This window comes from Taudactylus pleione, unplaced genomic scaffold (assembly GCF_031769625.1).
Source record: "Taudactylus pleione unplaced genomic scaffold, aTauple2 ptg000518l, whole genome shotgun sequence".
Classification (NCBI taxonomy): domain Eukaryota; kingdom Metazoa; phylum Chordata; class Amphibia; order Anura; family Myobatrachidae; genus Taudactylus; species Taudactylus pleione.
In genome coordinates, this window is record NW_028284920.1 from 7976058 (window position 1) to 8001385 (window position 25328).

The 25328-nt window shown below is 45.5% G+C and overlaps 1 protein-coding gene across 1 annotated transcript in view; it reads left to right on the plus strand.

Annotated features, from left to right (window-relative positions):
- Window positions 1–4093: 4093 nt before the first annotated feature.
- Window positions 4094–25328, plus strand: part of LOC148501465 (claudin-10-like) — a 32952-nt gene continuing 11717 nt past the window's right edge. The window contains exons 1-2 of the mRNA XM_088450494.1: window positions 4094–4485; window positions 8698–8859. Coding sequence (XP_088306620.1) covers window positions 4266–4485; window positions 8698–8859 — 382 coding nt within the window. The 5' untranslated portion in view covers window positions 4094–4265. The remainder of the gene's footprint in view (window positions 4486–8697; window positions 8860–25328) is intronic.

A 25328-nucleotide genomic window follows, 5' to 3' on the forward strand; every position in this document is an offset into this window, starting at 1 on the left:
AACACTGAGGGGTCTATTTACTAAGCAGTGTTAGGAAACAGAGTGAAAAGTGATAAGGTGCCAGCCAATCAGCTCCCAACTGCCATATCACAGGCTGTGTTTGAAAAATTACAGTTGGGAGCAGATTGGCTGGTACCTTATCACTTTCTTATCACTTTTCACTTGGTCTCCTAACTGCTTAGTAAATAGACCCCTGAATACTGCATGCCTGGACTCGGCCATACCCACTGATACCTGCAATGTTTCACAATGTGTTCCTTGCTCCAACAGGCAGCGATGTTAACAATGTCCCTCCTCTATGAACTTCCCATCGCTGCTAATGAAAGTTAATAGGGGTACGGCATCAAAACAGAAAGAGACTCCTTGTCACAATAGCATTCAGTCTGATGTGAAGACATGACACACATGGGGCCTGGTTCAGACTTGTATGCTCCTCTGATGTCAGACGCAGTGGAGGGATTTTTTGCGCCTGTGCGAACACCTCAGAAAACCTCAACGAATGTACGCACAGGAGGTGCTGTTGTGGTTAGATCAGACGGTATCAGAAATGGAGCAGCAGAGTGATGGGTGTTCCTGGTGGGTGACTGGGAGGTGGCCTGAAAATGAACGCAAAAAGGGTCTGTCTCGAGGGCGTGTCAGTGAAAGTGGCTGCGTTCTCAGATGCAGGTGCAGAGCTGCTTCCATAGAGGCCATGTTCAGATGGAGAAACTGCACCTGCTATAGAACTGTTGCAAGTGTCGATGTTGCGTCTGATGGTGGCGTGTCAAGAAACACTGCCGGCATTACAGCGTGCAGAGATGCTGAAAGTGGGCGTCTCAGTGCTTGCTAATTCGGGCGCACGCTGGTACACCAGGGAAGGCTGTAACTAGCATTTGCTGAGTGTGAGGAAAGATGGCTGACAGGATAGGAAAGCATTAAAGCGGCGATGCACAACACAAAGCTATTTTTTGTGGAATAATATATATATTATACACACACACACACACACACACACACACACACACACACGTGCATGCACTTTGGAATGTATACATGAAGCTTATAAGTAGAAATGTAGATCAACGTTGAGGATACATGTAAATGTTGATCTATGTCTCTGCTTGTACTGTAAGCGTACACGTATTGGTTTAATTCTGTGGTAGTACTGGACACACAGTGTACTTTTCATGTGGTGCACTTATGTATGTGGCAGCAGGGCCGTAACTAGGTTGGTGCGACATGTGCCACGGCACAGGGCACCGCAGGGTAGGGGGCATTGTTCAGGCCTGTCAATTTTCTGTTTATAATCATTCTCTCTTGTAGCTTCCTTTTCTTTTATCCCCGGCATTCCCTGGCCGCCCCTATCTCCTACCTGACCGACTCCCCCTCAATGTGGTCACCTCCCCAAGCACCGTCAGTCACATCCTCCTTTATTTTATACGCACATACTGTCACCTGTCACCTGTCAGTCAGACACCTTACACATGGACTTATCTGCTCCGCAATTTCTGTTGGCAGCCCTGAACACAGTCACCAATTCCCGATCCAGGTGTTACCAGCACACCTAACGTACCTTTGCCGGTGAGTTCAGCTGCAAGTGCAGGCTACATACACAGATCTCCCCGCCGCTGATATGTGCTGCTTATACACTACAAGCAGCACTCATTCCATACCTTCAGTCAGTGATCTACATTGCAGGCTCCAGGATTGTGCACGGCTGTTCTGATGGACAAATCTGGCTGCAGCCAGGTGCAGCCTCACCAGCGCTCTCCTACATCTAGAGCTGGCGAGTTATACACCATAATTATTGTCTATCATCATTGCAGCCATTGGATTCACACTGCATTTAGCAGAGGTACAACGGGATCGATACCTCTTCATCATCATAAGGGGCAAATCTGATATGTCACATCCCCTCCCCATGAGGCCACACACCTTTTTGCGTATGCGTCTTATGGGAGGAGGGGGGCAATACTCTTTCTGGCCCAGGGCACCAAGAAGTCTAGTTACGGCTCTATGTGGCAGGCATGTGCAATGGCTACTCTGTATGAAGTGAAATAACAGCAGCGGCCTACTGGAGTGTATATCCCATATTGTGATGAACAGAGCATAACTTCATTAGCAGACAATATTTCAAACCTTCGTATCCCTGCTTGACAGATGTGAAACACTACATAAAACTATTCTCCGTATTAATGATTACCTGTATTTCCTTCTCTCCTTTATAGTGTACTTTCCATGTCATATTCCCTTCATAGAGAAAGCTTAAGAAAATGCCTCATTTGTTATTCTGACAGATTTGAGTTACAAGTCCCACAAGTCATTAATTAACTCATTATTGCGCCTATTCTGGGTTCATTAGCCAACAGGAATCCATTAAACAAAATTTATTTGACTACTGAGGTGGAGGTGTTTAACCCCAGCACACATCAGACTGTTAAGTAGCTGTGACTATGGCCCTCATTCAGAGCCACTCGCTAGCGGCAGTACGCTCGTTCCGAGCGATGTTCGCACATCTGCGCATGCGTACGGATCGTTATACGCATGCGCGAACCAGTCAGTGCGGCCGAAATTCATGTGCTCGCAATATAGCGAATGCCTGCTATTTTGAGTGACAGAATGAGGCGTATGTGGGTGGTAACAGGGGAAGGTGCTTGAAAATGGGGAGTGGAGATCCGAACGCAGGCGTGCTTAAAGTTCAAAACGGGCGTTTTATGGGTGTGCATAATTAATACAGCAGCGTCATTGACCACGTCACTGGGTTATTTTATAGCCAGAACTGCTCGCAAGATTGTGGTAGCAAAAACCAACCACAAGAATAGCGAGCAGTTCATACGCTGGACGATGTACTCGATTAATCTAATAAATAGCGGACATGACGTATGGTGCGAGCGGCCAGGGGGCGTTTTTAACAAATAAACGAGCGTATGTTTTGCTCACTCGTTCAGACTTAGAGGTGTGAACAGACTGCAATTTGCGAACGGATCATTTGAATAGCCACCCCTTGTTTTTGAACGAACGACCGCAAATAGCGAACGGCTCTGAATCAGGCCCTATATCCATACAATCTCTATCTATAATGAATATAAAATATATATTTTCTTGTATGGCAAGAATTCCTATTGTCTGTACCCTTGATGTAGACAAGTATGGCTTATTACTCTACTTGATAAAGTTAGCATCTACAAAAGGTTATTTTTTATTAATCACTGTATGTAATATTAGTGCACATAGCAGGCTTTCGTGTAGTGTTGAAAGGCTTTGTAGCATACACTATTATAGATGAACGATTAGGTGACTAGTCCTTACCTTGATCATAAAGCTCAATAAGATTGAATAAAGCTGCATACACACACGTAACGATTTTGTTACCAACGATTTTATGAAAGATTTTCTGTCAGATTATCTGTCAGATTATCTGTCACATTTTTTAAAGTGTAATGAACGATTTTTTTGGAACTACAAACGATTTTTACATATTCCCTTAATGAAAATCGATGAGTTGACAAGTCTGACTGAACTACAAACTACAAACGTAAAAACACGCATGAACGATTATCGTTCATCATTTGATTCAGAAAGTGAACGATTTTTTCAAACGATTATCGTTAAACTATATCGTTTAACAATAATCGTTCAAAAAATCGTGTGTGTATGCTGCTTTAGAATTACTTAATGTAGCCAACAGAATATTGAAGTCTTCAATATGGACAATCAAGGAGTGTTGGTGGTTACTTTAGTAATGTCTATAATCTTTTTTTGGATTAAGTGATTATTGTCTGACAAACAAAATAATATCCATTAAATTCACAGCATTTAGTTAGGGCTTTTCGGCAACTAATTGTCACTGCAGGTGTCAGACTAGGCAGGATCCCTTATTTCAGAGGATTTGCTAAAGCAAGAAATATGTGAGAGACATGAAACATTAGTTAGATGCTGCAAGAACACAATCAATGCTTTACTAACTGCCTAGAATGGAAATGAATTCAGTAGGGACTGGGAGGGACATTTGGGGAAAAGGGTGGGATATTCCTGGTCATAGAGCTTGTGGGGCAGTATTTCCAGCAGTTTCTGTCACATTCTGATGCATTTTCTCTTTCTCTGCAAGGCGTTAGTTGCGGCAAGTTTTCTTTCTTACTAGTTCAGACACATTTGTAGGATCATACATCCCATCTGCATATTTTGTAATAATTTGTAACAATTCCTTTTTTCTTTAACTTCTACTATTCTGAACTTTTTTTTTTTTTGACAATATTTTTTGATTAAGAGAATTACCTGGTCCAGCAATGTCACACATGGCATCTGAGATTATTGCCTTTATGCTGGCGGTCTCAGGCTGGGTTCTGGTTTGCTCCACATTACCCACTGATTACTGGAAGGTCTCCAGTATTGATGGCACTGTAATCACCACAGCAACCTTCTGGTCAAACCTTTGGAAGACGTGTGTTACTGACTCAACCGGGGTATCCAACTGCAAAGACTTCCCCTCCATGTTAGCCTTGGAAGGTAGGAAACCTTGGTATTCAAATATTTTGAGGTGCATAAACTATTCTACAATAGTATAAGAATATGGAGATATGGTGGAAATGTAATAAACAATGATTTTTACAAATTGCTGCTTTTCTGCAATTTTTTTTTTAATGGGAAATCGTGCTTGGCTTTGTTTTAAAAAAAGTCACTGCTTTAAATCCAGTGATGTTGAGAAATCACTGTCAATAACATTTACCTCAATGTAACTACAATAAGCATTTACACAAATAAAATAACTGTATCTTGCATAGAGTTGGAAGTAAGAAGCAGATTACATAAAAAAATATAGCACACAGTAATAACTATTCATTGCAATAGAGTTGATCTAATGGTCCATTCATTAATGAAGCATTCATTGTTTAACGATCTTGAAGTAATTACAGTTCAGAATCCTGTTTTGTAGATAAGAACCAATTACAGATTTATTCTCAGTCATTACGGACATCCCTATTTGATATGTGGATGTGAATCCTGAATTGAATCTAAAGGGGCACATCCACTAGCAGACTGGGAAACGATTGCACGATTACAACACCCTCCCTCATCCCCAAACATGGCCAATATGTCGTTATCGGCAGATTGACCGACATGTTTGGGCGATGATAGATGTCAAAAACTACCAGCGGGAGCACGCATCACTGGTCGTTTTTAACATTATGCTGCCCGATTTGTGCCCCGATTAACAAGCGATTGAACGATAACGATGTCGTTATCGTTCAATCGTTCTGTTTAATCGGATAGTGGATGTACGCCTTTAGAGGTATATTTACGAAGCAGTGACTTTTGCAAGCTGCTCATTCTTGGTTGATTCGGTCTCAAAATTGAAAACAGCTGTAATAAGTGCAAAGCCCGGCATGTTTTGTATTTCATATTAGTGCCGCTTTGTAAATATTAATATACCTCTTGATCTTTGATCTTTCTATGATCTTTCTGTGAATGAACCTTGCTATTTTATGTTTCTTAATTACCTCCCTTATCAATGGAAAAATTGTGTCTTTGGTTTTGTTTTTTGTGTGTGTGTTTTTCTTCTTTCCACTTCTTATTTTGATTTTTACCTTATTTTTTCCCCCTTCAGATCAATTGAAATACAAATAGCTGCTAAAAAAATAAAGTAACGCATAGTTATTGTGGGAGATGTACTAAGCTTTGGAAACTGATACATAGGAAAGTGATAAACTACCAGCCACTCAGCTCCTAACTGTCATCTTACAGGATGTGTTTGAAAAAATGACAGTTAGGAGTTGTTACTTTATCACTCTCCAATTTATCACTTTGCAGAGCTTAGTACATCAGTCCCTAACTTAAAGGCAGAAAAAAATGGCAGGTGTGTGCAGCACAGGCTTCCATGAAATGTTGACACGTCACATTCTTTTTGGCATTTCCCGTATTTTCTAATATGTTTATCTGACATACCGTATTGTAAAGCCTATTGAGCAGGTCCCTCTTTATTCTCTTTAGTTCACATCTGCGCCTTTTTGATCACCCTAAAAAGTACTTGTTATGTTTTTATGTATGATTTGTTTTACGTGCTTTTTTTATACCCATCAGTACCCAACATCGGTTACAAGTAAATGATGATAATGATATTTTGTCATATAGGAAAATGTATTCAACTTTCCATTAGAATTTAAATTAGAATCTTAATCTTAGTGTTTATCACACTTTCTTCTCTGCCATTAAATGTGATGCTGCTACAGACGGGCTTGAGAAATGAGCTCTTCTCTGCCATTAAATGTGATGCTGCTGTCCAATTTAGCCACAAACATAGAAGTGCATGCATTAACATACATGCACAATAATAATTCTATTAATTGCCAAAGTTTTGTTATCATGCAGTGCATTTTCGCCTTAGTAGAGTCACTATGAATACTTCCATGAATACCTATTACCAGGAATCTGGACTCTCCTAGCATTTTCTACAAGATATAGGCAGATTTCGGCTAATATCCCTATAGGCAACTTGTCCTATGAGGTAGCCAGGGGCAATAACAGCTATGAGTGGGAACACTGATCACCTGAGAAACCTAATGAGCTGACCGAGAGCATATTTCTAGGCAGTGGTTCTCAACTCCAGTCCTCAAGCACGCGCAGCTGGTCATGTTTTCTGGATTTCTTTAATCATGCACAGGTGATTTCATCTATTTTGTTGGGTCAGCATTTATCCCACCTGTCTCCACAGATAGAAATCCTGAAAATATGACCTACTGGGGCAGTGCTGGATCAGGATGGCACTAAGCCCTGTGCCAGCTTCGCCCGTGTACACGTTATGTCATGATGTCACATCAAGGTGGGTGGAGATACAAGCAACAGGAAGTACAGCACTGCCAAGAGCATCCTCAGGACGCCCCCGGTTTCTGTACAGGCTGCAGGGTGCTTGCCCGGAGCATCCAAAGGACACTATGGGCAGCTCTGCAGCAGCGATACTGGATGCAGGCCCAAATGCAGCTGTCATGGGGCAGCGACGATGCAGCCCCTAAAACCCTGTGTAACGTCACCGTTCTCGCACACAGATAGTGTGGGGGTACTTGAGGACTGGAGTTGAGAACTACTGCTCTAGAGAGACACCTGTGTAGTAACACTGTACTATACTTTGCCGAAAGAGTTGTGACCTCTTCCCCAAAACCAACTGTCACACAGACACCTGTTACCTGACCTTGTAAAGTACAATGCTCATAATTTATTACAGGCCTCATAAAGTTTCTCATTGCAACAACTGCAAATATGAACTTAACATTTTAATATAAATTCTCAACATGAATGAGTTGAAATAACAGAGACACTAAAGGTTCAATGCTTTGAAACCCTTTAGAATTTTTCCTTGTAGGCATCACTTGAAGTTATGCGAGATGCAACGTACCCTATAACAGTATAACTGTGTGTGTTCTAGGGTTAGAGAAATTAATGAGCCGTTTTATGGGTTTGTTAATGACTAACTCCTAAAAACATTATTGTTTGTTCTATCTTCCTACTGTTTGAACCTCCTCCTGACACAAGGAATCTATGAACAGGAAAAAAGACTTAAAGGAAAAATCCATCTGCCAGTATTTGTAGCATACATGGGTTTTATTTCACTCGATGTTCCATAGAAAAACACATATGGCCATGAACCGTTCTGCACATAGTATTGGGGAAACCTATGGTGCTGCTAGATGTCAGCGGTGTGCTATAGAGGTCAGTCTACATGGCTGATAACAGCCAGGCTTGTTGGTTTATTAACTGGCGAATAACAGGATAGAGGGTAACACAGGGTTAAAGCAGACATGCACATATAACAGCAAGACCGATCCAGCCAGGAACTTCAGGGTTAATGCAGGTGGATAGAGCAGCACACACCTGTATATACATACATTAGTGGTAGTGGCCCTTTAACAGTAATCGGTGGTGACACAGTGGGGTTGCACTCATTAGTTCTGTATAAGTGGGTACTGCCATATTGCATGTTTGACTATATAGAAAAAAATAGCCAACACATAGTACAATAAGCCAGTGACCCTAATGCCCAAGTGACAGTGAAAATAGTGGAATGCCCATCTGGGTATACCAAGCTACATATTTTAGATTATTAAGCCAAAGTAAAAGAGAAGAGAGAGTGCGATATTTATTAGAGCTTGGAGAGAGATAAAGCACCAACCAATCAGCTTCTATCTGGAATTTTTCTGGCATGTCCTGTAAAATGAGAAACGCTGATTAGTCGGTATTTTATCTCTCTCTATGATTTTGATCCTGAAATAATAGCAATCTCCTTGTCTCCCTGAAGAGTTTAGCAATCTCCCTGATTGCACCTTACCCCCATTATGTAGCTATTATATATATAAAAAACAGAGCTATATACATTCCAGTGGGATCAATAGGATAATTTCCTTCCATTGGTTATAAGGCACAATGATACCTATGGCTACATGTATTTTCTGAAAAGTATCAGTGTGTTATCATCAACAAGTAGGTCTTACTAACGGCTTTGGGGCTCATTTACATTTGGATTTAAATCAATTTTATGACACACCTCTCAGATGTAGCAGTACACGCCCACTGTACCGCCGCATAGGTGCTGCTATCACAATCTCCCTGAAATGCTTTTTCAAAAGTAGGCAAGTATGCCCCTTAGTATTTGAAGAAGTGAGCTCATAAGTACAGATAAAATGATTTGCGCACATGTAGCAGTTTAGTAAGATGTCATCTGTATTTCAGGATATATCCAAGCCTGCCGTGGTTTGCTAATAGCTGCTGTCAGCCTGGGATTTTTTGGTTCCAGTTTTGCTCTTGTTGGGATGAAGTGCACCAAAATTGGAGGCTCAGACCAGACTAAAGTGAAAATCACTTGTACCTCTGGCTTGCTGTACATTCTGAGTGGTGAGTGTATTATGGATAAATATAACCTGCATGCTGAATCATTTCCATTATCCCCAGTTAGGAAACCCTTCCTAGCAATGGATGTTTCTATATTTGTGTCACCGCCCTAGAATCCTTCTTAAAAAGAGCTGGATTTTCTCTTATACGGGTCTATTCTATTCATGATGTTAATTAACATCCTAACTCGCCGCGGACGCTGGAGCAATTCATCATTGCTCCGGCACGGAGAGTGGCGTAACTAGGGTATTTGGAGCCCAGGACAAATTTGAAAAGGGAGCCCCCCCTTCCCGATATCTGCACGCGCCGAAGGCCCTCTGTAGTGGTCCTTCCTATTATTGCCCCCAGTAGTGGTCCCTCCAGTGCAGTGCCCCTAGTAGTAGGCCCCTTTTATAATGCCCCCAGTAGTAGTCCCCCCCCCAAGTAGTAGTCCCCAGAAGAGGTTCCCCCTCCTGATTAAGTGCCCCCAATAGTAGCACCCCCCCCTCCCCAGTACAGGTCCTCCCAGTAATGGTGCCCCCAGTAGTAGCCATCCCCAGTAGAGGTCCCCCCAGTAATAGACACCCCCCTCCCCAGTTGTGCCCCCAGTAGTGCAGACAGGTTTAAAAAATATATATATACAAATAGACTTACCTGAATCCACGCTGCTGCTCCGGACCGCGACACCGCTCCCGCCACCGCTGCCCGACAGTCATTCCGGGCTGGCGCGCTCAGCATTATGGGAGAGACGTCATGATGTCATGACGTCTGTCCCATTACCCACTGCAGGAGCCGGACGGAAGCCCGGCTCTTGCAGTGGGTGCTGCAGCAGTCAATGACAGTCTATCTGACTCTCATTGGCTGCTGTTTAACACACGCATCGCCGCAAGCGCTGGCGGCGATGCGTGTGTTATGCACAGCCTGAGCCCGCCTCCTGGCGCTATTGGGCGAGCGCTCAGGGGGAGGGAACGGGCTCAGCTGTGCAGCACAGGACCGGCACTGGAAGCCTAGCGCCAGTCCTGTGTAAATGTGTAGCGCTGACCGCACTCACTGCGATCGGCGCTACACTGGCTAACTAGGGCGGGCTGGTACAGTGGCCGGCGGCGCCCCCCCACGCCACTGGTCCCACGGCGCCCAGGGCAGGCACCCTGCCCTAGTTATGCCACTGGCACGGAGACAGCTGATCAGAAAATCTTCTGTCCCCACAGGCGGCTTCACTGCTCCTACCAATCTTTTCGGAGCCTTTCTGCGCAGTGACACTAGTTACGCATGCGCATGCACTGACCTACAGGTCACGCATGCGCACAAGAGCCCCGACGTCCGGCAGAAGGATCCGGACAGGGACGGAGGAATACAAAAGGATCCATCTTCGCAACCCAGGACTCCTTTACATAGGGAAGGAGCGGGTAGCGGGAGCGTTCGCCATCTGAAGATGGAGAATGCTCCCGCAATCAAGCTCCGAAAATATTGTATTTTCGGAGCTCGATGAATTCTGTCCCCATACTAATGTATGGGGACAGCAGGCCATTCCGCGAGAGAAAGCTAAGTAGAAGATATGTGTGATATATCCTGCTTTACCTTCTTAATGAATGACCCGAATACATCATTTCTACAATTGCAGGTGAAAATGTTCATAATCACCTGCTTTTGTAGAAATTAAGTGATGATGATTAGACCCCTTAAAGGTTTATTTGAACTACATGATGACAAAGTGCCTTAGCAAAATATAGAAAAAGGTTATAGCATTAATATTTTAAAAAGTTAATACGTAGATAAACATATATATTTAACTGAATTTATTTCTATTGCCAGCCTTGGTCATAACTCTAGCTTTAACATTAGCCAAAGTTGTACTCCAAAATCAAAAAGAAGACACAAAAACACCCTAAACACAATTCCAAGTACAAATCCAAACAGTTAAGCTGGGTACACACTTGTAGACATATTGTTCATTCTAACGGCAAACGATATATCTGTGGTCATCGGTGGGTGTGTACTTATGATATGTCTGTACATTACGTCGTTCACAGACCTGTCAGATTGGCCTTGCAGTACAGCCGTTGCCGATATGTCATGCAGATATCAGTACAGGCGACCCACCGATAAGTTCAAACATCAAAGGTTGCATCAAGTTAGATAATAGCGCTGGTGCGCTCATAATAAGGAGGCCATACTGCCTTGTACTCTGAAATTTTTTGTGGACAGTATATGTGTTATATGTTCTAAATCAGGGGTTGCCGAGCATGATTCTTAAGAACCATTAAAAGTCAATGTTTTCCAGATCTCCTAGCTGGTGCACAGGTAAGTCTAATGGTGCGTACACATGGTATGATAAAAATGTACGATATGAACGATAACGATATCGACCAAATCGTTATCATTCAGATTGTTCATTTTTTGGTGTCTACCAACCCACAAACGACCATCGCCCGTGCATGCCAGCCAACCTGGTCGATATCGACCAGGTTACATAGGGACCCACGATCTTGATCTCGGGTCACTAGCCATCGTTGGTGGTGTGCTTGATCAATGATACGATCATCCAACACACCAGGAAGGTGCAGGACGATCAGTCAGCGATATCGTGGGTCCAATTCTGAGATTTACGCTAATGCAATCGCAGCTACAACCTCTTACGGATCGCAAAAAGTTTTACCCACAGGGCGTAGCAAGGGTGAAGCCGGTGGAGCTCACGTTGCAGAAACCAGAGTCTTTTTGGGGCGCTTAAGGGTGAAGGGTGGTGCAGATGGAAGTGGAGAGCACTGTCGGGCACCAATAGTAGTGGAGGGAGGATACTGTCCAGTGCCAATAGTAATGGAGGGAGGTCACTGTCTGGTGCCAATAGTAGTGGAAGGAGGGCACTGTCCAGCAGCAATAGTAGTGGAGGGCATTGTCCGGCGCCAATAATAGTGGAGGGCACTGTCCGGCACCGATAGCACCAGAGGGTACTTACATGTGTGCCAGTGACAGCTTGATTACCAACTACAGAGTGGACAGTTATTCATGGTGAGCTTACTGTTTGTCACGATCCGATGCAAATGTTCCTCTGTGGAGGATGGTAAGCCGGGGGGTTTGGGTGACCTGGGAAGTGACTGGACTAGCTCTCCTAGTTGCGGCTGAACACAGGTTTGGCTAGACCTGCCCAGAGGCGCGGAGTCTAACTCACTTGGTGGCTTTCTCCAGTGACCCCTCCAATTGGGATTTGGCTTTCTGCTGCACCAAGTGAGCAGGTCGCGGCCCCCTGGACAGGTACCTGGGAATGGCAGAAGACCGGAAACTATATTTAACTAAGCAAATGCTATAGCACAGGAGGTAAACTGGAAGTTTAGATATTGAACGCTGTTAGGGATCCTAATCACAGGCTAGCATAGGTATACTGGAAAGTGTACTGAGAATCACTAAGAAATCCAAGTGCTGATTGCACAGAAAAACAGAGGCATATATTGGGAATTGCTAGATATGTTTGGAGCTGATTTGCAGAGACAAGACACAGAGCAAAGAACACAAACATGCACTGGAAAGTTATAAATGTAGGTGTTGACTGCACAGACAAAACACAGAGAGAAGTGGACACAGGCACATGTAGTAATCCCAGTCGCAGGCTAGCTTGGAAACACAGAAGAATGTACAGGAACTGCAACAGATTCTGGAGCTGATAAACACAGTAAAACACAGAGGGAAGACAGGAATGAACTGGGGAAGCTAGTAATGCTGGTACTGGACAAAGGCAATTACTAGGAGAGTGCTGGGAGGTCCAGCTGTGAGCTAATTAGTACTAGCAGGTAATCTGACACCTCAGTGACACAGGGTAATAGCCACAGGAAAGCTGCAATAGAATTAGCAGCACATATACAAAGACACACAGGGAAGAGACATGAAACACTGAAGTACTGTGAGAAAGCTAAAGTCTCAGAGTAAGGGTTAGCATGGAAGCTAATACAGGAAACTGAAAACTGTGAGCAGGCTGAAGCAACACGCTGAAGGAGTTAGCACAGAGCAACAGTGGGAGTATCACAGGTACTGGAATAACGAAGTTGAACAGCATCTTCCTGAAGTTCTGGGGGCGGATTTATACCCAGGGGTAGCAGATTATTGGAGCACAGCGTCAGCTGACTGAGATCATGCTACCATTGGTTAGGAGGACTGTCACATGAGAGGAACTGTCATGGCGGCACCCATGATGAGAACTCCGAACCCTAAAACACACAGCCGACCATGGAAGTCCGCAAAAGCACCTAAGGTAGAATACTCAGCATCTCACCCCTCACTGCACCAGGCGTCTGACCACAAGGAAGACAGGGGAAGCCGGCACGGAGGTAAGAGCCGATCCTAGGCTGAACCCTGACAGTACCCCCTCCTTTTAGGGTGGGCACCGAACACCCATAAAAGCTAAGCTGGAACTCCTCAGAAAGACACAAAAAATACTTGAAAATACAGGAAAGTCAAAAAATCTTTGCTTGAAGACATAAGATGTTTTTGAAGATTAGAAGAACAAGGTACACAACTACCAGATGGTCTCTCAAACTTCAATTGGGACTAAATAATTGGAAAAAATTGTCAACTTGTCCATAGAAAGGTTTGGTCACCAGGAAGTCATTGATTCTTCTTCTTTTTCCGAGACTTTTTCGAACCACTAGAAGTAGAAGACTTAAGTTGCAAAGTGTCTTTCACGGGAACTACCGAAATAATTTTTCCATCGTACTCAGGATCATAGTCAGAATCTGTATTATAATTCATCATCCTTATGCCTCCTTGAGTCTTATCCTTCAGGACAGGTTGTTCTTGTACCAGATCTATTTGAGAAGGACTCAAAGAAATGTATCTGAGCTTAATAGTAGAGGGTGGTACCCCAGAACTTGAGGCTTTGATGAGATGAGTATTCCCGAGAGAACTGTCAGGATAAGTTGGGCAAATTCTTTAATGACTGCCGCAGAAAGGCTACTAAATCTGACAGCATCGGATCCTTTGAATCATAAATAGGCTCAACCCAGTCCCAAGCTTTACCTTGGAAAGATGAAATGATAAATTTTACTACATTAGTAGGCTTGATTTCAGACCATGGCGAGGATTTCATAATAGCGATGAAATGATCCACCAAGGCATAATACTGCGTTATATCTCCATCAAAAAGAATGGGCATAGAAACATCAGATGGATCCTGAGGGATACCTATAGATATAATGGTAGTGTCATTTTGTGAACATCTTAACTGATGGGGCACTAAAACGTTTGACACAACACCAGAAGACTCTTCCTTGAGTAAAGAACCGGAGATCCTTTCTTGGTGCAAGCAACTTGAGATCTTTCCCTGGGATACGGATTTTGAAACTCCTTCTTGGGATGTAAGACTTGGGACTCCCTCCTGAGGAGTAACACCAGTAGCCTCCTGCTGAGGTTTGACACTAGAACCCCCATCTTGGGGAGTAACACTTGGAAACCCTTGTTCTTGGGGTACAAGACTTGAGACCCCCTCCTGGGGTAAGACACTTGCACTCTCCTTTGGAAATGTAATACTCGAAATCCCCCCTTGGTGAATGGCACTAGGAATCCCATCTTGGAGTATAATACTTGAAACCCCCTTTTGGGGTAAAACACTGGGAAGTCCCTTTTGGGGAATAACACTGGAAACCCCATCCTGGGGTGAGACACTTGAAGTCCCGTCCTGGGGAAGGACACTAGGAACCCCCTCTCGGGGTAAGAGGCTTGAAACCCCCTCCTGGGGTGAAGAACTTGAAACGAGGATTTTCTCTTGGGGCGTAGCACTTGAAACCCCCTCCTGGGGTATAACACTGGGAACCCCATCCTGGGGTAAGACACTTGAAATCTCCCCCTGGGGTAGGATACTTGAAATCCCTTTCTGGGGAATAGTATTTGTCACCCCTTTTGGGGCATAACACTAGAAACCGCCTCCTGGGGTATAGCATCAGGAAACCCCTGTTGGGGTGCTTGCCTTGTGACCCCTTCCTGGGGTAAGATACTTGAAATCCCTTTCTGGGGAATAATACTTGAAATGAAGACCCTCTCTTGGGGCATAAGACTTGAAATGAAGGCCTCCCCTTGAGGCGTGAAACTCGAAATAAAAGCCCCCTCCTGGGGTGTGAAACTCGAAGTGAAGGCCCCCTCCTGGGGCGTGAAACTTGAAACAAAAGTCTTCTCCAGGGGTACAACACTTGTAACCCCTTCCTGGGGTAAAAGACTTGAAATTAACGCTCCCTCCTGGGGCACAAAACTTGTAACACCCTCCTGGGGTGAGAGACTTAAGGCCCCCTCCTGGAGTACAGAACTTGACACTCCCTGTTGGAGTATGGGACCTAAAACCCCCTTCTGGGGAAGCAGACATGGCTTTTCCTTTCGGGGTATGGAACATGAAACCCCCTTTTTGGATGCGAGAACAGAGACTTCCTCCTGGGATGAGTGACTCAAAACCTCCTCTTGAGGTTTGAAACTTGAGACCCTTTCTTGGGGTGTAACACTTGAAACGATGGCCCTCTCCTGGGGCACAAAACTTGGAATCCCCTCTTGGGGTACGAGACTTGGGACCCCCTCCTGGGGTGCGAGACTTGAAACACTCACTTGGGGTAAGGAAGTTGGGACACCTTCTGGGGCTACTGACTGGAGTCCTGTATTGGGAAAAACAGAGTCCGGGCTGGGACCGGAACAGGCAGAGTCCGGGCTGGGACCGGAATGGGCAGAATCCAGACTGGGAGCGGAACGGGCAGAATCCGGGCTGGGACCAGTAGAAATGCAATGAGTAGTGTCCCTGACTTTAGAAGGTTGAAATATTTACCCAATATTTCTTAGACGAGGGTTGAAGCATCTTGTAACAGGGCCCCAATCGAAAACTTGAACTTTCTTTTGCTTAGTGGGCATCACCTCCTTATCTGTAGCTGAAGAAATGGGAATCACTGATGGATGATGGGAAGAACTGAAAGCGCAGACATTGGGAGTCACACACTTGCCACCACTTTTCAGTGGGCACAGAGTACAGTCCTTAAGAAAGTGATCATCATAACCGCAATAAAAACACAGATGTAGTTCCCGGCGTCGCTGACGTTCACCCTCAGTAAGTTTAGGGTGCAGGAAACTTTGATGCTTTACTGTAGTTTGCTTGGGAGAGCTGTTAGTCAAGTCAGGAGTTGCACTAGAAAGCTTGGGAATAACTTGAAAAATTTTGGGACGGAGATTTTGTAGTTGTTCTAGAAGCCAGTAGAAACTCTTGAAAGGTTCATGGTCATGAACATCAAATAATTGGGGGACCAGAAGACACTTGAGAGGTTCACTAGTATACACAGAAACATTTTCATCAGTAGAGGTAATTGGAACTTCAGAACGAAGCTGTGCAGAATTCATTAGCGGAACTTGTGGTGTGTCTGGGGACAAAGCAGCTAGAACCGAATGAAAAACCATGATTTGATTAGAGAGTTCTTGCAACTGCTGTCTGACGGATTGCAGAGCTGTATCCTGTGCAGTCACACGAAAAAGTAAATCCTGAAAACCTGCTTCACCCTGGAACCCGGCGGCTTGAATATTTTTGCGGCTGTTCAAACTGTCACGATCCGATGCAAATGTTCCTCTGTGGAGGATGGTAAGCCGGGGGGTTCGGGTGACCTGGGAAGTGACTGGACTAGGTCTCCTAGTTGCGGCCGAACACAGGTTTGGCTAGACCTGCCCAGAGGCGCGGAGTCTAACTCACTTGGTGGCTTTCTCGAGTGACCCCTCCAATTGGGATTTGGTTTTCCGCTGCACCAAGTGAGCAGGTCGCGGCCCCCTGGACAGGTACCTGGGAATGGCAGAAGACCGGAAACTATATTTAACTAAGCAAATGCTAGAGCACAGGAGGTAAACTGGAAGTTTAGATATTGAACACTGTTAGGGATCCTAATCACAGGCTAGCATAGGTATACTGGAAAGTGTACTGAGAATCACTAAGAAATCCAAGTGCTGATTGCACAGAAAAACAGAGGCATATATTGGGAATTGCTAGATATGTTTGGAGCTGATTTGCAGAGACAAGACACAGAGCAAAGAACACAAACATGCACTGGAAAGTTATAAATGTAAGTGTTGACTGCACAGACAAAACACAGAGAGAAGTGGACACAGGCACATGTAGTAATCCCAGTCGCAGGCTAGCTTGGAAACACAGAAGAATGTACAGGAACTGCAACAAATTCTGGAGCTGATAAACACAATAAAACACAGAGGGAAGACAGGAATGAACTGGGAAAGCTAGTAATGCTGGTACTGGACAAAGGCAATTACTAGGAGAGTGCTGGGAGGTCCAGCTGTGAGCTAATTAGTACTAGCAGGTAATCTGACACCTCAGTGACACAGGGTAATAGCCACAGGAAAGCTGCAATAGAATTAGCAGCACATATACAAAGACAGGGAAGAGACATGAAACACTGAAGTACTGTGAGAAAGCTAAAGTCTCAGAGTAAGGGTTAGCATGGAAGCTAATACAGGAAACTGAAAACTGTGAGCAGGCTGAAGCAACACACTGAAGGATTTAGCACAGAGCAACAGTGGGAGTATCACAGGTACTGGAATAACGAAGTTGAACAGCATCTTCCTGAAGTTCTGGGGGCGGATTTATACCCAGGGGTAGCAGATTATTGGAGCACAGCGTCAGCTGACTGAGATCATGCTACCATTGGTTAGGAGGGCTGTTACATGAGAGGAACTGTCATGGCGGTGCCCATGATGGGAACTCCGATCCCCAAAACACACAACCGACCATGGAAGTCCGCAAAAGCACCTAAGGTAGAATACAGCATCTCACCCCTCACTGCACCAGGCGTCTGACCACAAGGAAGTCAGGGGAAGCCGGCACGGCGGTAAGAGCCGATCCTAGGCTGAACCCTGACACTGTTCTTACTGTTCTAGGCATGTAAATTTCAAATAAAGGTTTTTTTTTTTTTTTAAATTGATGGGAGGTTGGGGGGATACAGTACAATACAAAATGAGGGGGGGGGGGCAGAGAGAACATAATACAACGGGGAGGGTCGGGGGCAGATAATACTAATTACCCGGGCCCGGGCTGCTAGATGAGCCTGGCGCCGCCCCCCCCCTTAAATCACAGCTGCCCAGCACATGCTGCTGTGTGCTGGGCTGCAGTGGGAGACTGCTCGCGGCTACTGAGCAGCAGCCGCAAGAAGTCTCCTATACCTGTGGGCAGGGCCGCCAGCAGGGGGGGACTGCTGGGACTAGAGTTCCGGGCCCGACCCTGGCTGAAAGGGGGGGGCCTGCCGCTGCCAAACTACCCCCTTGAAGAGAAGAAAGGGGGCCTGGCCGCGGCTGCTACCACCCGCATTAGGAAATGGATGGAGCTGGAGGAGGCAGCCAAGGCCCACTCGGGCCGCTCCTCCACCAACTTACATGACAGACTCCAAAACAATAAAACTTGCGGAGTCATGACGCCACGGTGCACCGCTGGAGGGAAAAGTCGACGTCGGAGGAGTCATAGATCAAGAGGAGCAGCGTCTGCAGTGCTGGTGGAAGAAGCCGGTAAGTGGGAAAAAAGGTTTGGCAGGAGGGCGCAGAGACTGGATTTAATAACCGGGGGGAAAGTGAGGTGGAGAAAAAAAAAAAGGCAGGGACTGGATTTAATAACTGGGGAAAGGGATGTAAGGTGGTAATAGAAAAAAAGGCTGGCCAGAGACTGGATCTAATAACCCCTGTGCATACTGTTAGTGTGATTGCAAATTAGTTGCAGCTGGCAGGATCTTATTGTGGCATATGGAGGGGTGTCATGGTACAAAAGGGGCATGTGTCGAGGTCTCAGGGCATAAAAGAGGCATCTAGAGTAGTGAGGTGACATAAAAGTACATGTGGAGGGGTCTGATGGCATAATATAGTCATGTTGATGAGTCTGATGGCATTAAAAGGGGTATGTGGAGGAGTGTGATGGCAAATAGGGCTGCGTACAAAGAGCCTGATTCAGAGACAGACGCTCTGAACGAGCGCTCGCTCTGAATCAGGACGTTTTTTTTGTTGTTGTTCGGCCTCCTGGCTCGCATAGCTGTGGGTGAGCACCCACAGCTATTGCGAGCGGCCAGGTTGATGGTCGCGATGGTCAAGACCATCGCGACCATCGGGCTTGCAATGAGACTCTTGTGGTAGGGTCTCATGGCCGCAAGCCCCAGACAGCTTCTGGCTCTAATAGAGCCGGAAGCTCTCCCACTGACATTGATGTCAGTGGGGCTGCCCCCAAACGGCAGGCGTTCCTTCAGGAATGCCACAGTTTGGCCAGCCACCCCCTCTGTCCACCTACCAAATGGGGCGAGCTGTCAATCACCATCGACAGCTCACCCCCTTTGGTGCGGAACCCGGAGCGACGAAGCACCCGTCGCTAGCCGGGTCTCGCAGATGCGCACGATGGAGCCGGCTCCGTCGTGCGCATGCCAAGTGGGCAAACATCGACCCGTTTGCGAGCGCTCAGTGCTCGCGACCGGGTCTGAATCAGGCCCTGTATGCAATTGCAACGCAGATCGGCCAATTGTTCAGCACTATGCATGTGTATGCACCGCACTGCGCATGCATTGGAATTGCACTGCAATTACGCATGCAGATCGGAATCCATCGCAGAGTGAGTGACAGGTCATGAGTGTTTGGGGGAAGTGACATGGGGAGTGGTTGGAGAAACGCAGGTGTATCTGTCTGTTTGAACGCCGTTGCATGGGCGTGCATAAATTAGTCACTGTGATTACATACACAGCTTAAGTACTCACTGCGTGCAACGAGACTTGCAGTTTCTAGGACTGTTCAGACCTGATGTAATTGTGCGTGACGAGCCATTGTGTTTCGATGTTACCGATGTATACGCAGGACTGCGAGGCATTACGGATGTGAGAAAGCACCAGTGAATGTCTCTATGCTGGCTGAGCTGTGGCAGGCATTAGCATGTTCTCGCAGATTCAATTGCGTGCGATTACGCAGCTACAATCCATACTGAATCAGGCCCAAAAATCCATAAATCTGGACTGAGGACCTCATTCAGACCCGCTCGCAAGCGCTGAGCGCTCGCACCCGGGTTGATGGTTAGGCCCTGCGCATGCGCAGAGGCCGCACTGTGCGTGCGCAAGCCCCGGAGCGAGAGAGAAATTCTCTCGCTCCGGAGCTCACTACAAAAGGGCCGGCTGTCGATATTGATCGACAGCGCGGCCAGTTTTGTAGGCGGGGTGGGGGGGTGGCTACACAAATGGAGGCGTTCCTGACAGAACGCTTGCCGTTTTGTGAGCGGCCACACTGACATCAGAAGTGATGTCAATGGGGAGTTTCCTGCTCGATCAGAGCAGGAAGCTCACTGGGGCTTGTGGTTGCCGAGATCCAACCTTAGGGTCTCGTCGCAAGCCCCGATAGTCATGATGGTCTTGACCATCGCGACCAACACCCTGGTCGATCGCTAAGCTGTGGTTGGTAACCCACAGCTTAGCTAGAGACCAGGAGGCCGCACTAAAAAAAAGAAGAGGCCACCCTCATTCAGAGAGAGCGATCACTTCTTGTGATCTACTCCGAATGAGAGCCTGAGATAGGACTGAGAAGGGGCCAGTTCTGATGACTGCCAATATTTACATGTCGTTTCAAGTCAACTCACCCCCCTTGCCATCAGGGCACATTAATTGGATTGAGCCCATAATAAGCTTTCACTGTATACTATTGACCACTTTGTGACACTATCAAAACCGCTTGTGTCCTTACCTTCTCTTTTGCAAAACACCATGTACAGGTTGAGCCTCCCAAATCCAAAATGCTTGGGACAAGGGGTATTTTGGATATCGGATTTTCCATATTTTGGAATATTTGTATACCATAATGAGATATCTTGGGAATAGGACCCAAATCTACACCCAGAATGTATTTATGTTTCATATACACCTTATACACACAGCCTGCAGGTAATTTTATACAATATTTTTAATAACAAAGTTTGTGTACATTGAACCATCAGAAAGCAAAGGATTCACTATCTCAGTCATGCTAAAAAAAAAAATCTGTATTTTTAAATATTTGGATATGGGAGACTCAACCTGTATATGAAGACTTAGTTGATATCAAAATAAATAAATAGACAAAATGGAAAATGTGTCTTTGAATCTAAAAACACACAATCTTCAACTTTTCAAATTTTATTACAAATTCCAGTGTCAGTGCTGTACACCAGACCAACACTCATGGATAACTTAAGAAAAAACATATCAGCAGGCAATATATATCATGGATTGTCAGGATCACTGCAATAAATATTAATATTCTACAAAGGAATTTATAATATTTTTCAGACACTCCCTGTGTCCCATTCAGATTATGAAGTCAGTCCTGTAAAACATTTGTAGATTCATCTGGTTGGGTAAGTGACTCAGAGAACATACTTATGTATTCAAAGACACTCTAAGGGGTCAGTCCTATTAGCCGTGATAATCTTGCGGGCGCGAGTCATCACGGCAGAGGGCGCAATTTACGGCACCCCGGATTCGCTTAAAACTGCTTGCAGCCCCATAGGACTCAGAGCAAAATTCAGCGAATTTGGGCTAGGAGCGGGCTACAAAGGGTGTGAGGTGCCCTTCATCTGGAATAGGATTGACCCTTAAATATGGCAAACTGGACCGCCTCAACATAAAAGATTACGCAGCTCACCCCACCCAGTCAGTGGCTGACTAAGCTAAGCGACAGCAGTGGGTGGCACAAGCATGTGGCAGTTCAGATGGCAGTTTAATAAACTATACGACCCCATAGAGAAACCAAGAATGTTTTCATTAATCAAGAACTAGATCAGAGGCCCAAAAGAGATGGAGTATGTTTATGGATTAGTTGAAGGCAGGGAAAGGAAGGAAAGATTAAATAGTTTGCAAATGTATTTATTTATTTTTGCAATTAAAGTTTTATTGAGATCACCAAAATCGTTAACACAAGGTATGAATTCAAATTATTTTTTCAATAACCTCAAAATATATATATAAAAAAAAATAAAATAAATTTGTCAATTTATTTGATGTTTTTGATCCTGAAGGAAATTTATGAGGGAGGATCAATGTAGGATCAAGTTCTTCAGTTCCTGAAAGACATATTGATCTGGAGAAGATTCGCTATTTGAGCGTAAAGAGTTTGTCTTAAGATATTATGCAGTTTCTGCACTATTGCACAGAGATGCTAGGGGCGTATACGGGACATCTGCAGAGCATCTGTCGCTAACATACACTGAGGGCAGCCATTTTGTGCCACATCCAGATTGAATATTGATTCATCCCATATACGCCTTGCTTTTGGAGGTGCTGCTAGATAGTACACATGGTAAACAGACATTTACTTTGTGCTCAGAGAGTGTTATGTTCTGGGTTGTTTGTGGACCCGGGGTGGTAGCAGGAACGATCACAGAAGCAGATTTGTAAATAAAACTAGGATTTTTAATAAGTGCTTGAGTAGACATATAATGTGGCAGTAAATAAAAGTCCAGGAAAATATAAATGTGCTCAAGAGTTCTGTGGTGGGAGCAAAAGGGTTAATGTCCAGGTAGAAACAATTAGAGCTGTCCAGGTGTGCAGGTAGTGAAACTGAAAATAATCAAGCCAGGTTTGTAGGTAGTGAACTGAAGCGCAGGATGTCAGCAGGCTCAGGCACTCGGGTATGGGCAAGGGTGGTAGAGGTAGCGGGGTAGTCCAGTGGGAACTAGGAGCTGACAGGCAGACTGGCAGACAGCGAATTCACAGGAACAGGAAAGCACAGAGAACTCCCTCTCAGCTAGGCTGAGATACACGTTGCCCTGGCAAAGAAGGAAGGCACTGACCCTTCCTAAATACCCCATGCCGTGCTGTTACTGGCCGGAGGGAACATGTGACTCACCAGGATTGGCCAGCCGCATCACATGGCCAGAAGGCAAGATGGCAGCGCCCATGCCAAATGGAACGGAGATGCCGCCAGGCCTCACCAGCGCAGAGTGACAACAGGGCCGCACAACAATGCGCGTAGCCAAAGCCCCCCACCAGACACCAGCTCCGCCACCAGACAGCCCGCGCCACAACGACCTCACAGGTAATACCCGCTTAGTGCCATGCTGAAATACCCTGGCCGTGACAGTAGCCCCCCCTTTTGGGGTGGCCTCAGGACACTCACCAGGCTTCTCCGGATGGGCAGAATGGAATCTCCTGATGAGCGTGGGAGCGTGGACATCACGAGCATCGGTCCAGCAACGTTCCTCTGGACCATAACCTTTCCAGTCCAACAAATACTGAAGATGACCTCTGCGCAGACGAGAGTCCAAGATCTGGGCGACTTCAAACTCAACTCCTCTCTCCGTCTGGTCTCGAGGAGAAGCAGGTAGAGCATTATGGAACTTATTCAGGACTAGGGGCTTTAATAAGGAAACATGGAAGGAATTGGGAATTTTTAGGTATGGGGGTAACTTTAAACGGTAGGCTACTGGATTAATGACTTCTGTTATGGTGAAGGGACAGATGAAGCGGGGTGCGAATTTCATAGACGGAACTCTTAGACGAAGGTTCCGAGTAGACAACCAGACCTGGTTTCCTACTTGCATGCGTGGAACTATTCTACGCTTCTTATCGGCCTGGGTCTTATAGCGAGAGGATGCCTTCAACAAATCAGACCGTACTTGAGTCCAGATGGCAGCAAAATTCATCGAAAACAGGCAGGCTTCGGAATTCGGGAACACGAGGATAAAGGCCATATACAACCTGAAATGGCGTTTGGTTAGTTGACGAGTGGTAGGAAGCATTATGTGCAAACTCAGCCCACGGCAGCCCAATTGTCCTGGGAAGATGACATAAAAATTCTTAAGAAAGTCTCTAGATCTTGATTAACTCTCTCGGTGGAGCCGTTGCTTTGCGGATGGTAGGCCGTGGAAAAGTTTAACTTCACTTGAAGAACAGAACACAAAGCCCTCCAGAATTTTGCAGTAAACTGCACACCACGGTCAGAGACAATTTCAGCAGGAAGGCCATGTAGACGAAATATGTGTTGGACAAACAACTGTGCCAGGTCAGGGGCAGAAGGTAACTTCTTCAACGGTATATAGTGGACCATCTTAGAAAATCGGTCTATTACAACCCAGATAGTGTTGAAACCTTGAGAGACTGGCAGGTCTGTGACGAAATCCATGGAGAGATGCGTCCATGGACGTGATGGAGTAGGTAATGGAAGCAATTCCCCAGCTGGAGCTTGTCGTGAAGATTTATGCTGGGCACAGGAGGAGCAGGAAGAGATAAACTCCATTATATCTGCCTTCATAGAAGGCCACCAATAATGTCTTTTCAGGAACTCCAAGGTCTTCCGAGTGCCTGAGTGCCCTGCGAAGCGAGAGGAATGTGCCCAAGTGAGAAGCTGCTTCCTTAATTCCGGGGCCACAAATGATTTTCCCGTAGGAGGCTGAAGTTGTAATGCGGCGAAAACTCTTGATTCCAAGACAGGGGTATTGCTTTGATTTTCAGATTGATCATCACAGAGGAGAGATCTCGATAGGGCATCAGCCTTCTGATTAAGTGCTCCAGACCGGAAGGTCAGGGTGAACTGAAACCTGGCAAAGAATATTGCCCAGCGGGCCAAACGAGGACTCACACATTGGAGGTTTTTGAGAAATAGGAGATTTCTATGGTTCGTAAATACAGTAAATGGAAACTTGGCGCCTTCTAGCAAATATCTCCATTCCTTCAACGCCAACTTTACAGCTAGTAGTTCTTGCTCACCTATGGCGTAGTTCCTTTCGGCAGGAGAGAATTTTTTAGAAAAGAACCCACACGGATGGACTCGGTTGTCCTCATAACGTTGAGACAAGACTACTCCCACAGCTTCAGAAGATGCGTCTACTTCCAACAAAAAAGGCCTGTCCAGATCGGGTTGTCGAAGAACTGGTGCTGAGATAAAGGCCTGTTTTAGAAGATGAAAGGCAGACTCTGCCTCAGGTGACCATTGGGCAGGATTAGCACCTTTGCGGGTCAAGGCTGTAATGGGAGCCAGCAGTGTAGAAAATCCCTTAATGAAGCGTCTATAATAATTTGCGAAGCCCAACAATCTCTGGATGGCCTTCAGTGTCTGAGGTCGGGTCCAATCCAGAATTGCCTGTACCTTCTTGGGGTTCATTTCTAAACTGGAGCCAGATATTACATAGCCAAGAAAAGATACACTGGGCACTCCAAAGACGCACTTCTCCAGTTTGCAGTAAAGGTGGTTTTCTCTCAAACGGGTCAAAACTTCTTTAACATGTTCTTGATGTTTAGCCACAGAGGGTGAAAAAATCAGTATGTCATCCAGATAGACAACAACCGAAACATATAACAGATCCCGGAAAATCTCATTAACGAAACTTTGAAAGACAGCAGGGGCGTTACACACTCCAAAAGGCATTACTAAATACTTGAAATGTCCATCTCTGGTATTAAAAGCGGTCTTTCATTCATCGCCAGCTCGGATACGAATGAGGTTGTAAGCCCCTCTTAGATCTAATTTCGAAAAAATGACAGAGCCCTTGACCCTATCAAACA